The sequence below is a fragment of the Anarrhichthys ocellatus genome, unplaced genomic scaffold (assembly GCF_004355925.1).
Source record: "Anarrhichthys ocellatus isolate YVR2014 unplaced genomic scaffold, GSC_Weel_1.0 scaffold3, whole genome shotgun sequence".
Taxonomy (NCBI): domain Eukaryota; kingdom Metazoa; phylum Chordata; class Actinopteri; order Perciformes; family Anarhichadidae; genus Anarrhichthys; species Anarrhichthys ocellatus.
In genome coordinates this window covers 8562242-8577327 of record NW_022280033.1, presented here as the reverse complement: position 1 = coordinate 8577327, position 15086 = coordinate 8562242, and the positions used below count along the sequence as shown (strand labels likewise).

Sequence of the window (15086 nt, the reverse complement as noted above, 5' to 3'; positions counted from 1 at the left end):
CTGATGATCGGCTGCTCACTAATTATGTCGAATGGGCAGTTTGATTATTTTAAGTGCTGAACATTTTTACTGTGTCACTTTTAGAGCATTTTTCTACTGCAAAGCTTGTCATGACGACATCACAGACGCTAAGCGGATCAAGAAGTGTGGCTGCAAACGACGTGAGTAGCTGCGCCTTTATTTTGCCCCATCGACGCCCCTCCTTCCCTTCCTCTCGCTCCAAAACCTACCTGTGGGTCTGTGTGTCTCATCATACTTACGGTTTATATTAAACTGTACCTCTCATTGTGTCATTGTTCCTCTGTACCACGGCACTGTGATTTTAAAGGTAAAACTGTATGTTGTCGCACCATTACACCCTTAGGAAAGTGTTTATTATGGGTCTCATTTGAACTTCCATAACATCCATCATGGTATGATCATCAGTCAATATCTGATTAGTTTTTTCCCTAGAAGAAATGTAGGTGTTATGTTTGAGTGTGTGTTTTCTTCTTTATTCTTCTTTGTAGTTTACAGTGTTAGACATGAGGCATTTAGTAGATATAATTGAAATTGTGTTAGTTGACAGCTGTAGAGACCAAAAACAGGAAAACATCCACAATAAGAGAGACGATGCATAAGACAATGAGATTTTTTACTGTAACATTTAAAGTATTATTGGCTGTGACCCACTGTTATTATATTCATTTTACATGTAAATGCTATGAGAGTATTTGAGAGTACTGCACTCAGCCACCGTGATCTTAATTGTTAAATTTCAGACGATACACCCATACGCCCCTGTCAAATGGATAGTTTCCCTCTTTATTTCTGCAGACATAACATTACCATTAAGGCAGGAACAGCACATGAATATAACCTGACCTATGCACGGTCGTCACTTCATGTTAGCCACTGGATAACTAATTCAGGTGAATATCCCATATTTCTACAAAAGGTCAGAGACAATTACAGTAAGCAGCCTGTTAGAGACAAAGCCTGGTTTTCAAAAAAGATACCCACCATTTCCTTCTTTTGTCTGTCATTTCAATTATTTAGACAATCTCTTTCTCTCCCAGCTCAATAGAATCATCAGGCTTTTCACGCTCTGGTTTTATTGAGACAAACTGTTTACTTCGGTTTGCTTTCTTAATATTGTCACGTCCTAGAAGTGATCGACATGGCGTTACGTTTCAAGTTATTAGTTCCCAACAAGAGAGTTGCATTTAGAAAGATGACAGTTCCATTACTGCAAGGGATGTCTGTCTGACAATATGTTCTGTTCTATCATGTTGTGTTCTCTTCTGTTGTTTTTCCCATGTTTCTTTATGACCAGTGACACACTTTTGATGTATTTCCTTTCCTGCTGCCATTGGAAAACACCACTTTATTTTAACTACTCACTGGTAGTGATGTATTGTGAGTAAAAAGAAAATGACTGTACTATTACCCAGAGTGCAGTGCAATTGTTTTTTCCTCTTCAGCTAATAGTATACAGTATCTATGTTGCATGTACCAATGTAGCTTCTGCATCCTTCTCCTCGCCTCTCATTTCTACTGTACTGTGTTTAGACCAGACCAAAACCAAAACAGCTGGAATAAAACTCACACCAGCATCAGGCCTCCTCCTGACAGCCCCAGTCAGCTGATGCTCTTACTGAAAACGACAATTAAGTGCGACTTAATCGGATGTGGCCGGTGAGATCTGCAGTTTTCCCTCACTATTTGATCATCAAGCCAAACTCGTATATGTCATTTGGAAGGCAATCTGCGGCAAGTCTTATGCCATTATCGATGATTAACCTCCCTATAGTGTCATGCTGCAAGAAAGTACAGAAGGAACGTGCTAAAAATCACGGATGTCATACAGTAATCATAGATTTAGAAGAGCTAACACGAGGGGAAGGAAATTAACAAGAACCACTGAGGTTTAAATTGATCTGCTTTCTGTCAAAGGAGGTTTTGTGTGTGGCTGTACTTTCAGAGAGCAGAAAATGTCCTTGTGGGAAGTTCTGCAAATCCTAACGAGCTAGGTTGCCAAAACACAATCAAAACAATCTGGTATCCCCCTTGCCCCACTTCTCTGTGATCTCAGCCCTTTTCTAAACTTTGGGTCCTCGTCCTGCTCTGGCCGAGGTTTCAGAGATCATCAGTTCCTCTCAGAGTTGAAATGTCACCACACACGTCTTGTGCATTTCAAATCTAGGCAGATGTTAGGCCCCCTTTTTATTTGACTCGCTGCGCTGGTTCACTAGCAGTACAGTGTTGCCAGAGTGTTAGATTGCCACCAGATGGCGATGCCATGCCAGAGTCATGTCTAATAATACAATACTCAAATGGTGATGTCTGTAGAGGAAACTTAAATCCCCTGAAACCTGTTCAGCAAAACATGCAAGGATGAAATTGGTGTTTCTGTGCATTGGAGTAATAAATTGAATCAAAAAACGGATCTACAGTTTGTTAAATTCCTCAGCCTGAGTTTGTTTCATCACTTTGTGGTCCTTAATGTTTTGTTTATATGATATGGTGTAGTTGGCGTTTGGTGAAGGCTGTGTGTTTGTGCAGAATGGCTGCCTTTCCAAGGACAAAAGCATTAGTCTTCTGCACTCTTTATTGCCTCCACTGCAATAAGCTACTGTGCCCTGTGTTTGATATCGCTCAAGAGTTCAACTCTTGAGCTTCTGTAACAGTGTCCGTTTCCTTGCACTCTTTGCTGAATAAGGAAGTCTTAGGGGGGTATATCAGAATGGTGCTTTCTTTGGGACATCCTTCGTATTCAACATAGTGCCCTGATAGCTTCTGTTTGAGTATGTTGTGACTTGGTGGATTATGGGAGATGGTGACTGATTGAACCCATGCAGACAGTTTATCAGGGCAGCCGTCATGTTGAATCTTCAATTAGGAATGCCCTGAAATGAACACCTTATCATTCAAGGCCAGAATCTGGGTATTTGTGAAGTCAGAAGTCAAAGACATTGTCGGCGTGTGTGTCTGTCTGTGTGTGTGTGTGTAAGTGTCTTGTGTTATCCATCACTCCCTTTCCTTGTGTCAATAATCTACATTGTAAAAAAACAACAACATGTACTCCGTGTTCTGAATGCCTAAGCAGAAACTCTGAAGTTAAGAAATTCCAGCATGAAGTGATAGCATCGCTGCACCTTGTCTACCATACCCCCAAACTGTTTCAACACTGTGAACAGTTATCTCTGTAGCCTCTCTTGTTGCTAAGACCAGAACTACGTTTTCTGCATGCTGATTACATGCTCATAAGGCACATGTGCATGCCACAGGATACAACAGTCCCTGATGCCTTCATCCCCATGGGTTATGATCTGCGTTTCCCATTCTTTCCCTGGCCAGAAGCTGAAACACATTACTTCATTCAGGATCTTATTTTCCGATGTGACTCAAGAGTCAAAGATGCTGAAAGTGTCTCTGTAAAGGTGCCAGACAGTATTAGTCTGCTGTCTGTTTGCACCTTGGCAATGAGAGAATGGGGACCAGGGACTGTTTCTGCCCAGAGTCACAGCAATCTAGATGTGCTACTCTGGGGACTTTCACTCCTGCTTCCCTCGGGGTTCAGAGCTTCACACACACTGCAACAGACACACACACACACACACACACACATACTGCACATACATACCACAAAGATAGAAAGTGTCTGCTTACAGTTGTTGGGGTGCAGGCTGACTAGTAGTTAAGGAGTTTTTAGTTGTGTAATACTACTTTCACATCCAATATTACCTAAACGAGAGCACCTATTTTCCAAATTGCATTGTCTTTGGGACGATAATTAAATAGAAATGAAACTCTTTCATACAATCATTATGGCATTGGGGTTGATCCTTATAAATATACAGTAACAGTGATGATGCAGGCCAACATATATTTTGTTAGTAACAAATGCCATTGTGACCTGATTTTTTTGGATGGACACAAGTAATTTCACCTCATGCATTTGAAGGCACGTGGATAACAAGCAATTGTGCATTTTATTACTTATAAATCTGTAAGACAAAAATGGTATTTCCTCTTTCAAAAGTTACATATGCTCACTTTAAATTGACAAATAAATCACAGAATAATTACTAACATATACATCCTTTATCTAGACTTGCATGCACATTAGAGTGAAGCTTCCCTTGGGCAGTGGAGCAGTGAAACTTATACAGTAGCATGTCTTGGCCCATCTAGCCAGTAGAATAGTGTGATGCCTCGGACAGAGCCGCTACAGCTGCATGATGGGATACAGGTACGTGATCCACTCCTTTAGCCAAACGGATAGAGGATGTACAAATGTATGAAACATTGTATGAGGTTGCTGCTGAAGACATTGCTCATGCCTCTCTTCCCTGAATGCCTCCCTCTTTCCTTTGTCCTCAACCCTCTTTCCCACTGTTATAGTTTTGCCTTGTGACCTGTTACAGCCTTAGCTCACAGCTTGACCTGTCCAGACTCAGTCCATAGAAATGAGTATGATTATTCTCTTAATAATATTGTTGAATTTTACCGTGTCCTAATTTGACACTTCCGACAAGAAATCAAAATAAAAATGCCGACTTTTTTCAGGTAAAGTAATTCGAATTTGAAATAAATCTTGGCGCTTGGAACATGTTCATTTAATTTGGGGCTTAAGTCTGTGGGAGCAGGTGGCTAAGGCTTGTACTTTCTGATGAAGTTAACTTCCGACTTCCCCTGGATAAATATTTCTCCTTTTGCCATTAACCTGCTGCTTTTCCTCTCCTCTCATCCCAAAACATGACTGTAGCCAGGATGTCCGTCTACAAACGAATGAAACTGGCATGTTGTTTTGATTGCGGCTGTTCAGAGCAAGACTGCTCTTGCATGTCAGGCAGTGTACATAATAACATGGACACCCTTCAGAGGGCCTACCCACTTTCCTCTGTCTCTGTTCATGATTGCGCAACCACTTTACGTGCCTGTAAGTTACACCGCCCCAACACATGCTGTTAGATGTCTGTGGTGTGTGCTCCGTGTATATTGTACCATGCAGAGGTACTGTACGTGTGTGTCTGTGATGTCGTCTATGTGGTGTGATCCGTTAACTGTGACTCCATAGTTTGTGTAGCTGTGAATACATTTTTTAATTTATAAATTCTATCTCTCTATCTATCTCTCTGTCTATCTCTCTATCTATCTCTCTGTCTATCTATTTCTCTATCTGTCTATCTCTCTATCTGTCTATCTATCTCTGTCTGTCTATTTCTCTATCTCTCTATCTATCTATGTTTTTTTTTCTATTGATTTTATTTCAACTCTTCATCTTTTAATTTTGTGTTATTTGCAGTTACATTTTATCAGTATTTTTCAGTTATTCATCATTCATTTGAAACTATTTGTTTGATTTCATGACTGTACTATGTGTGGTGGGTTAGTGATGGTGTGGCTCTGTGGTGCTGCTGTACTGTACAGTACTGTAGGTGTTAGACATGTGGCTAACGCATGCTGGATCAGTCATGCAGTTGTGTGATATCATTATTGGATTTGATGTATTTCGAACTGTAAAGGTAAGATATCTGCATATAACAAAATGGAACCTATTATTTTATTCTCTGATAGTGTTTGTTAAATGATTGTTTTATATATTTCATTTGAAGGTCCTTACAAACCTCTGAGTTAACACTGTTTTCAGTTTCCACATTTTTCAGTTGAAGAAGCTTTGCTTCTGTTACTTTTTTTTCTTTTACTTTTGACTTAACCTTACCGATCGACTGTTCAGAGTCTTTAGTTTCACTTTAATGCAGAAGATAAGAGAAAATCACACCTGAAACGGTATTTTGAAGATTTCTAACAGTCTTGTCGAGCCTTATAAATGAGGTGCAGCGCACTGATATTAAACACAGTTTTATTGGTGACACTGGTTCAAGAATGTAACTAATAATATCTCAAGCACCCAATGTGCCCTTTTACTCTTTTAGGCTTTTAGAAAAGAACAATAGCAAGAAGAACACATCCAATTCTTCTCACAATTAACACTGTTTTTTGGACAGAAAGTGTCAATTTGTACATTTTATTGTATAAAATGGCCTGCTCAGCCTCTGATCACAATTGTTTGAAATTGTGTTAGGTAGTGTACCTATCTCCTGCACTCTTTAACAGTCTACGTCACATACACTGCATGAGAGAAGGGATGAGAATTAGGGGGAGGGGGAATAAAATTAAATGGTAAAGAGAGAGGCTTTGTATCGCAGGAAAGAACAAGAAATAGACGAGGCGAAAGGAGAGAAGAATAGAGGAGACAAAAACACAAAATGAGAACTACAAAATAGTGATAGTTCGCTTGATAAAGAAAAGGTCGGAGGACAAAACCTCTTAGCAGATCACCTTCCTTTCGATTTTGAGTGGATGGGAAATGCTAAATTGTCTGTCAATTACACATGGCATCAGTAGACCTAGCTATCAAAGCGTTGGGTTCAGACATACAGATCCGATTTCCTTCTCAACATTCTCCCACCGTCTGCCGACTCAGCCTAGATTAGTGTCAAACACACCATGATGAGTTTGGCTTGGCCTCTTGTAGTTCGGCCTGCGCTGATATCCCTCGGTACCAATTACTGGCCATTACATGGTTACTGATCTCACTTCTCCCTCAACCCCCTGTAGGATTTCAGGAAAGCCTCCCCTGTCTTAGATTTCTTTCCCTTTTTAACTCTGACTTTGTCTGAACAAAGTGAGTTTACTAAAGGAGTGCATTGGGCTTTGTCAGCCAGGGATTGTTGGATTTCCTCTCTCCATTTCCCCCGTTTTGTACCCAGCAGACTGAAAGAATAAGACGTCTTTATCCATGATGACTTCATGCCCTTGTACATCTGAACCAGATTTCTCTAGCCCTAGTACTTGGATAATTGATTTCTTGGATAGAACTCTTTCATTTAATGCCCCCCTGTGTTCTGATGCAAGTTACATTAGGACCACCTAATAAAGCACAATGCAACACATAAACACAAACCTGTGTTGCTTTATGCTCTTTAATGATTCAATATCTACTTAATAGCCATTTTTAATATGCACTCATCTTAAGTGAGTAATGTGATGTTTGGTGAGATTGATAAACCCTTTGGGCACATGGAGCAATCTAGGGACACATTAGCTGACTCATTTAAAGCAGTCTTCTGTTACTAGAGACCATTCATATATAAATCCTACAGTTTGGTCAGACAATGAATTGTTGGAGTGAAAATAAGAGAAGACATGCGCTTGAGTTAGCGGCGGAATCTTTTGCAGTTAAAAAGATGGACATTTTGGACGGAGGAGAGCAAAGGCAAGCAGTTTCTACCACTTATAAATAGTTAAAAAATATAGCTCAAAGCACACGTTAGAGTTCCCCCTTGTGTGGTTGTGTGTTCTGATTCTTGTCTTCAACAGTTTAAGTTGTGAAATACTCCCAGAAGTTGTTCTGAATTGTTCAGCTGAAACAGTTGTTTTTTGATCTGTATATTAGTTACATATGGTCTTTATTTGTGACCAGACCATCATCACAGGCAGCCAGCTGAGAAAAAAGTGACAAAATAGACACGTGACCGTTTTTTTTTTATAATGGAGAGGCTGAAAGCTTTTACAAAGCTCGGCTATGGACAAGGGTTGGAGACCCGGGGCTCGGAAGATGCTTACACGGCCATTTGGGCTGTGTGTGTGTAACAACATGCACTTCAATCTATGTGTCTGTGCATGTGTGTGCATCTGCATCTCATTGCTGGGGACCTTATCTATCCTGACACGGAAATTATGTTTGCATTTTCATTTTCCCAGCCCTGCTGGTCTGTCACCAAACTTGCCCTGACAGCTCCTGTCCACCAGGCAGGCTTGCCCCCCCTCCCCCCTCCCCCCACCCTCTGTCCTATGCCGCCTTGCTACGCCCCCGATGCTAGCCAGTTAGTCTGCCGCCTCTGCAGTGCGGGCAGATTGCTAGAGACAGATGCCAGGTTCCACTGTGGGTCCCTGTTTGAGGATCTGTGTCATAGGCCAGCCTTGGGCCCTCACTGTGACCTTTACTGCTGGAAGAGACTCTGGGAAATAGTGGGGAGTGTCAGCAGCTCGGAGCTCATTTCAAATGCCCACTGCAGTACTTCTATCGGTACCCGTCTTCGGTACCTCCTCAGTCTAGGTCATGACCTGTAATTCCCAGATAATTAATAGTTCTGGCATAAGTGGAGACCTTGGTCAACTCTTTTTAGAGAACAACCCAAGAGATTTAAAAGTGAAGCATTAAACCCATGTTCCAAGAATTCCCTAAAATTTCTATTTATGCAAGAGATGTGGACTGCATGTGAAGATCAAGTCTCTTTGCATTTGTGCTCTGTCACCGCGGCTGTTTTGAGTAGCGAGTGTCTGCTGTGTGTGTGCTGGATGTCTACATGCACTTAAGTATGTAGTTGTTGTCTTTGCACCCCATGGTGGCTTTATTTGTTCTATCTACAGACCTCACAATGCTCACCACATTTAAGTCAAAATTTAAAACGTCAAAGCAGATGATTTTTTTTAAAATTAGAAACATTACTTTGTTAGATCTACCACTGAAGCTGTGTAACCTCAAATCTAGCTTTTTTGATAAAAAAAAAAAAAAATCTGCCATTAGTCTGTCATTACATCTCATTACAGGTTGAGTGCACTTCTCTAAAAGCATGGCTCAATCTCAGAATAGACAGTTCATTTGATTCACCCGTCTGCTTAGTTTTTGCCATCATCATCACCACCACTATTAGGTGTTCCCATAATTTGAATTAATTGTACCTTTTTAATTTTTGGTTTATGCCGTCATGCCTTTCACTGGTAGTACTTCATCATAGTTGCATTTGATTTAATTTCCACACACCGCTCTTATGTTGATGTCTCTATTTCCTAATGTGCCTGTTTCATTCCATCCTTTTCCCCCCCGTGTGACCTGCCACTTGTCTTTGCATTCTCCTCAGCCAAATATAAGTATAATGGATATGTCAGATCACGTAAGTGTGTTTCTCTGTCCTTCTCCATTCTGCTCCAACTCTGTGTTTAGACTGTAGACCCCTCACAATGTCATGTAACATAATTAGTACCAATGCTTTGCTCTAGTATTTACTTCGATGTCCCTTATTCCTTTAGAATATACTGATGTTGTCTTGTGTCTAATACAGAGACAAAGTAAACTCACAGTTTAACACAGTGTGAAATTCAATGTTTAACTCAGACTGTTTATTCTAAGTTAAATAATTCAACATATGTTAATTGAAAATTAATTCCTGGCATTGATAGCAACTGAACAGAAATTATTTTTGTGTTTGATAATACCATGTAGTTCCATAAAATATTGTTTTTGTATTGTGCTGCATGTAGCAGCAGATGGCGCTACAACACCAGGGAACAGTGGAAGTCAGAAAGAGGCTGGCGTTCGATTCAAAGCTGATTGCAATTTAGGTAAATCTTAAATAATTGTTAAATGCATTACTTTTTTACTCTACTGGTTAAGAATATTGGTTAATTGCTATTTGTCACCTCTAACATTTTACATGTATATTTTTATTCAATGTATTTGTTCTTATTAAGAATATTGATATTGAAAACATTTGTTTTTGTTAAATAGTGGCTGTCTCTAAGCAGAACTAAAGGGATCTGGAGCTGTCATAATATTAGTTTTAAATTTATGTTTAAAACCAATAAAATAAGAAATATGCATTGCATAAAAAGCTTTTTCATGCAGTTGCGATGCAGATGAAGAACAAAGCTTGCTCATGCAGCAAACACTATAATGGCAAAGCCAGCTTAGCTCACATACAAAAGTAAACATTTGTAGTTGTTATTCCTCTGCCTCATCATCCAGTTTACATTGAGTTCCGACAATCTGATAAGGCTTGCATGCAGGACAGTACCGTCACGTGATTAGCATTTCAGGAAGGGACAGTTGCCGTCTGCGTTGTTCAGGATGCACAGTGGACCTGCCAGGGTGGGTGAGCGCTCTCTAACGCTGCACGTGTTTGACAAGGGCCAGATGAATCCAGGAGCTATCGGTGGCGCCCCGTAAATCAAGGAGGCAGCTGACGGCTGGGATAAACGTCTGTTTATCGCCCGGGGCCACCCAAGCATGCTCTGTCCTCCAAACAACCAACCAACCACCCTTCTACCAAAGGGAGGAACAGGGCTTCTCCTCTCCCATTCAACTTTACAACCACTTCACATGCAAACATACGGGTTGACTCTGCAGCCTCAGTCAAATTGTGTCTGCGTGTGTGTGTGTTTGGTGGGACGGCTTGCTGAACGTCAGTTGTGACCGAGTTTCGACATTCGGATTAAATACAGCAGGTTGTCTCTGGACATACTGTCAAAGTTACAGTCAAAATCACCATGTTTGAGAATATAGGACTACATTTTTTTTATCTGGAATCCAACAAAATTTCTATACACAATACAAAAGGAATCCTCTATAAATGTTCTATGATACAACGTTTTTGAATTAGTAATATTATAAATTATTAGTTCTAGTTTTTATATTTGTTGAAGTGAAAGTAGTCTCCAACACATTATGCTTGAAATGACACAATATCTGATTGAATTTGACGGGCTTTAGCCGTGTCTCTGTTTTGTTCTACCAGAACGTGTAGCGCAACTGGGAAATAAAACGGAGAGACTCCTTACTAATTCATGTTTGTCTCAAATGCAAAGTAAATGTCACTGTGAACATTTCAGTCAGAGCGTGGTGAACATTTCAGTCAGAGCGTGTGCTAAGTAGATAAGAGAGGATGAAGTTTCAACACCAGTTTTGGAAAAATGAAATGATAAGTGATTCCTTTTTTATGGCATGATTTATTTGGGCTTAATCAGAACTGAAATAAGAAAAAAGCAATTCATTTTTTATTTTTTACACAAACAAGTGTTTGATTTTTCATATAGGAGTTTAATTAATTATCGCTCTTTTTTCCTCACATTTATTTCAAGTCATTGAATCTCTTATTTACCAATTTACTTGTTAACATCCTATCGTCCTGAAATCTCTGATAAAACAATTATATAATTAAAAAAAAACAATACAGCAAAAGACAACACAAGGTAATTTTCTAGAGTTTAATCACTAACTAATTCATCAGCATTAATACAGGCTTTCTCACACTTTTATTCTCCATTGTTTGACAGTAATGGATGAAGTTAGACCGTCTTTTCAAAACCGATCAGTTAAAACCACCTGCTGCAACTCCACCTCCACCACCACAAATGCATTCCTTCCCAACAACTTGCACCCCAACCAGGACCCCCTGTTCAAGCCAGGCAAACTCAACATCCCCCTTGTTAATAACCGTAAAGGAAGTCTGCTCCCCATGGGGCCAGGGCCTGGGTCTGACCGCTCACAACTGCGCTTCAGTATCTCAGGTCCAGGAGACGTGGTTGCCAGATCCCAGGCAGAGAGTCGGCTGAACCGGGCCCGCAGTCTGCCGGTGAAATACCGCTACCACCCCAGTAATGCCATGCTGCTCAGTCACAGTAGGCACTGTAGGTTTGCCCCCTCAGCGGGATGCATCAGTCAGTAACCCTGCCTGTCCCGTTGCTTCATTTTGTCTTGTTTGCTGCATGTCGGTTCACTCTGCTGGTAGCCACCGCTGTTGTTGCTCCTGCTGCTTTGCACAGATATACCTGCTAGTGCAGTGGCTGCTTCTGCCTATATTGGGTGACACTGAGGAGTGCTAAAACATGCGAGTTTAGAATCTACATAAAAGAGATACTTATCTGTATTTATTTTCAGAAATGTCGCTTGAGGTGTGAGCTCTGAGGATATCGAGGTGAAATAGAAACTAAATGTAAAAAGTGTTTATTACCCAGTAGCTTGAAAGCATTTCATTTTTATTTTTGCGGGTGCAAATGAGAAGTGTTGTACTTTTACTGTCAACAAATTAAGTTTAAACCAGGAGGAGCCTGCCTAACAATATGGCGAGGAATGCACATTTTTAATGTGGTATTGTCAAAGTACATTAGAAAGAGAATTATTTGTCAAGTGTAAAGTGCTTGTGATATCAGCTATTCCGAAAGCCCAGTTGCATAAAGGAAATGTCAGAGAGTGACATTTTATTAGAAGGCAGAGTCATATTTCTTATCTTTTATTAGCAGAATTAGGTGACAGCATAGGACAGGGGGCTCAGACAATAATGAATTTCCACATGCTTAGAATAGTCACGGCTTGCAGCGTGCACATTGATTTGCACTAATATCATGCTGTGTTATTGATTTCTAACCAAAGGACTAATGCGGGTTTGAAGTGACGGGGCACTTTGGCATTTGCTACTGGGAGAGTGCAGAGTGGATAAGAGTATCTGGGTGCCTGTCTGAAAGCTCTTGAAACTCACAGACAGTAGTGAAGATCAGACAACTGTTAGCTTGCCTGAAATCTTCAGATGACTGGGCCCGGCCTCAATCTGGCTGCTCTTTCTCGTCCTCTCTGTCTGACTGGGACTCAAGCTAAATTTGAAAAATAGTGTTTTAATCTGATAAAAAAATCTTAAGAAACATTGTGGTTATGGCTAAGCGTCCTGCAAACGCTTAACACCTAAGCATCAAAAAGAAAAATGGACTATTAAATCTTACATAGATAATACATTATTTAATTTAAACTTTTAAAGACGAGTCCTGACCTCCTTCTGGAGGATGATGTTTATTTATTAGCTGCATCGATATTCATAGTCCACTAATTCATGCCCTGGGATCAAGCCCTGTCCGTAGTGATGTGTGTTGAGTGCTAAGTGTTCTCTTGGCATGGAGGTAGACCAGAAGAGCAATTTTGTGCGCATTTAGATGGAACTGGAATGATGGGGTGGGGTTCAGATAGTTTTCTTAAAAAAATAAATAAAAATAAACTACCCACTCAAGATCCATCTGCATAACCTAATTTTTGTCATTGTCATTGCTTTTGCCCATGCCCCATTGACAATGACAATCTGTACCATCACATGGCAATTAATTGCGTAGGAAAGCATGGTCACTCTGATGCAGACTGCTAGAGGTCCAATCATCTGCACATTTTAGCGGGTGTACTGAACAGATGCGGTAGTGTATTACTGAAGGCCCTATAAAAGTGCACCTTAAAGAGCCTAAATATGGGGGTTTTGGGATGTGAGCCTTCCGTAACCTTATCAGCTCGTAAAAAGTTTTTTTTTCTCCGTGTTTTTCTCCTACCTCTCTCAGATTTACTATTGACCGTTACTAATGTTTTCTCTATATTTTCTCAATTTGACACTGAATGATTAATTTTCCTTTTTTTTCTGTTCAGTTTTTTGTTTGCAATGATTGATTGATTGTTGGCATTTTTTTTTTTTATGTCAGCTCCAGCACACTTTCCCAAACATCTGTCTCTATTCTGACATTCTTTGCATGTGTTTGCAGTGGAAGACGAGCATCCATCCACTCTCTCGCCTAAAAAAAAGCAGCGCAACGGAGGGATGCGAAACTCACCCAACAACTCGCCCAAAATGATGAGGTAAGAGATGCTGATTTTATTCTCCTTCCAGCACTTCAAATGGGGAGTGAGAGGAAGTCAGATACAGGGAAGAACGGAGGCCGGGAGGAAGGGATGGAGGGATGCGTGTGAGAGATACTTCAGAGGTGGATGCTGCTGATGGTGAGATGATGGGAGTTTGGATGGATCGGAGGGGGCAAATTAGGGGTGGCAGAAGAAGGAGGTAAGAAACTGTGAGAGAACGAGAGAGAAGTGCCCCGTTAGGCAGTGGGCTGTTTAGGATGGCATGCTGTCGGCTGTTAATGACGGAGCTGAAATAATATTTCTGTCATGGAAAGCGGCTGTGAGGAGCCGTTTGAAAACTCCACTGGCTTTAAAGTCCCAGCTGTCACCTCCCCCGGTCTGGTCCACATGTGCTTCTTAAACAATGCTGGCACTAATGACACCAGCAACCAATCAGAGGGACTTGCATGGTTACTTTGCCCTCAGGCTACTCCTCTATTGTGGGAACCCCTGTGAGTGCTGTTTCTGGTACTTAAGGCCATATGTGAGATGTATCATCACAATCAAATATGAATTCAAATATTACCTTCCTTTTATCCTGTCCTGTGGAATTATATTGCCGTTAATTGATTTTGAAAGATAAAAGGGGTTGGTTTGTGTGCTGCTCTGGCTGCGAGGCGGGGTTAGCAACACGACAGCGTGGAAAATACAGGGAGGCCGAGCTGTGCGGATTGGGACGGCAGGATAAAGGAGTGATGGGGAAGATCTAACAGGACAGGAACATTCATAGCTACGCTGCCCTACTCTTAGTGAGAGTCTTATGGTTGTCATCTCAATGACTTTACAAGAGGAAAATCTGAAGAGAGAGCTGCGTGGTTTTTGTCACAAACACTTGTCACTGTTATTATTGACGCAGAGAAGCTGCACTGCAGTTTAATTTGAATCATTTAACTCTTTAATCTGTTTTCACGTGTTGTTCTTGGTCATTATTTTTGCTGTATTATTTCCTTACATTCAACTCGGATTTCTTTGTATGTTGGTCCTGCTAGCTTCCCTCAGGCAGAGTTCCTCCTTCTGAACTGGAATGCCTGTGATTTTTGTCTAGTATACTTGTCGGCCTCCCCCTCAGTTCGCCACAAAACAAGCACTTAATAATCCTTCACACTTGCCGAACCATTAGCCCAACACAAAGTCATACCCTTCAGTCTAGTTTGCAACAGAGCATCATTTTAGATGCCCTTGCTCAGAGGGAGAAAACTACTACAAAAACAACTACACATTGGCACATTTCCAGCTAACTGCTTGTTTAAAAGGCTGTTTAGTTTGCCTAACTTAGAGCACAAAACCTTTTCTTCTCTTCCTTTTTTGCTTAGGAGATGGTCCCTGTTTGCCATGTAATATATGCATCTTTGCTTTGATCTCGCAGTGATAATAATTCTTGCGAGTTATTTACTCAGTTTTGAAAACGCTTCAAAGCGGTGTCAAAGTTTTCTCTGCTTTAGGGGTGCTTTTGTATTCTGCTGGCTCTTGGGTACTGGGATGACAGGTCCTCTGTTATAGGTGTAGATTTTTTTTCCCAGTCTTAGCCCTCAGCAAAACATCAAATTACCCATCACAGTCCACAGCCCCCCCCCCCCCCCCCCCCCCCCCCCCCCCCCCCCCCCCCCCCCCC

The 15086-nt window shown here is 41.0% G+C and overlaps 1 protein-coding gene across 14 annotated transcripts in view; it reads left to right on the top strand.

The window, feature by feature from the left end:
* kcnma1a (potassium large conductance calcium-activated channel, subfamily M, alpha member 1a) overlaps positions 1-15086 on the top strand; it is a 125643-nt gene that overhangs the window by 87761 nt on the left and 22796 nt on the right. For 5 of the 14 annotated variants that reach the window (XM_031873447.1, XM_031873484.1, XM_031873438.1 and 2 more), the window contains 3 exons: positions 85-161; positions 1390-1398; positions 13339-13432. In XM_031873447.1, coding sequence (XP_031729307.1) covers positions 85-161; positions 1390-1398; positions 13339-13432 — 180 coding nt within the window. Of the gene's footprint in view, positions 1-84; positions 162-1389; positions 1399-4750; positions 4925-8912; positions 8946-9312; positions 9394-13338; positions 13433-15086 lie in introns of all 14 variants that reach the window. The other 9 variants (XM_031873464.1, XM_031873394.1, XM_031873376.1 and 6 more) reach the window with 5 other exon arrangements.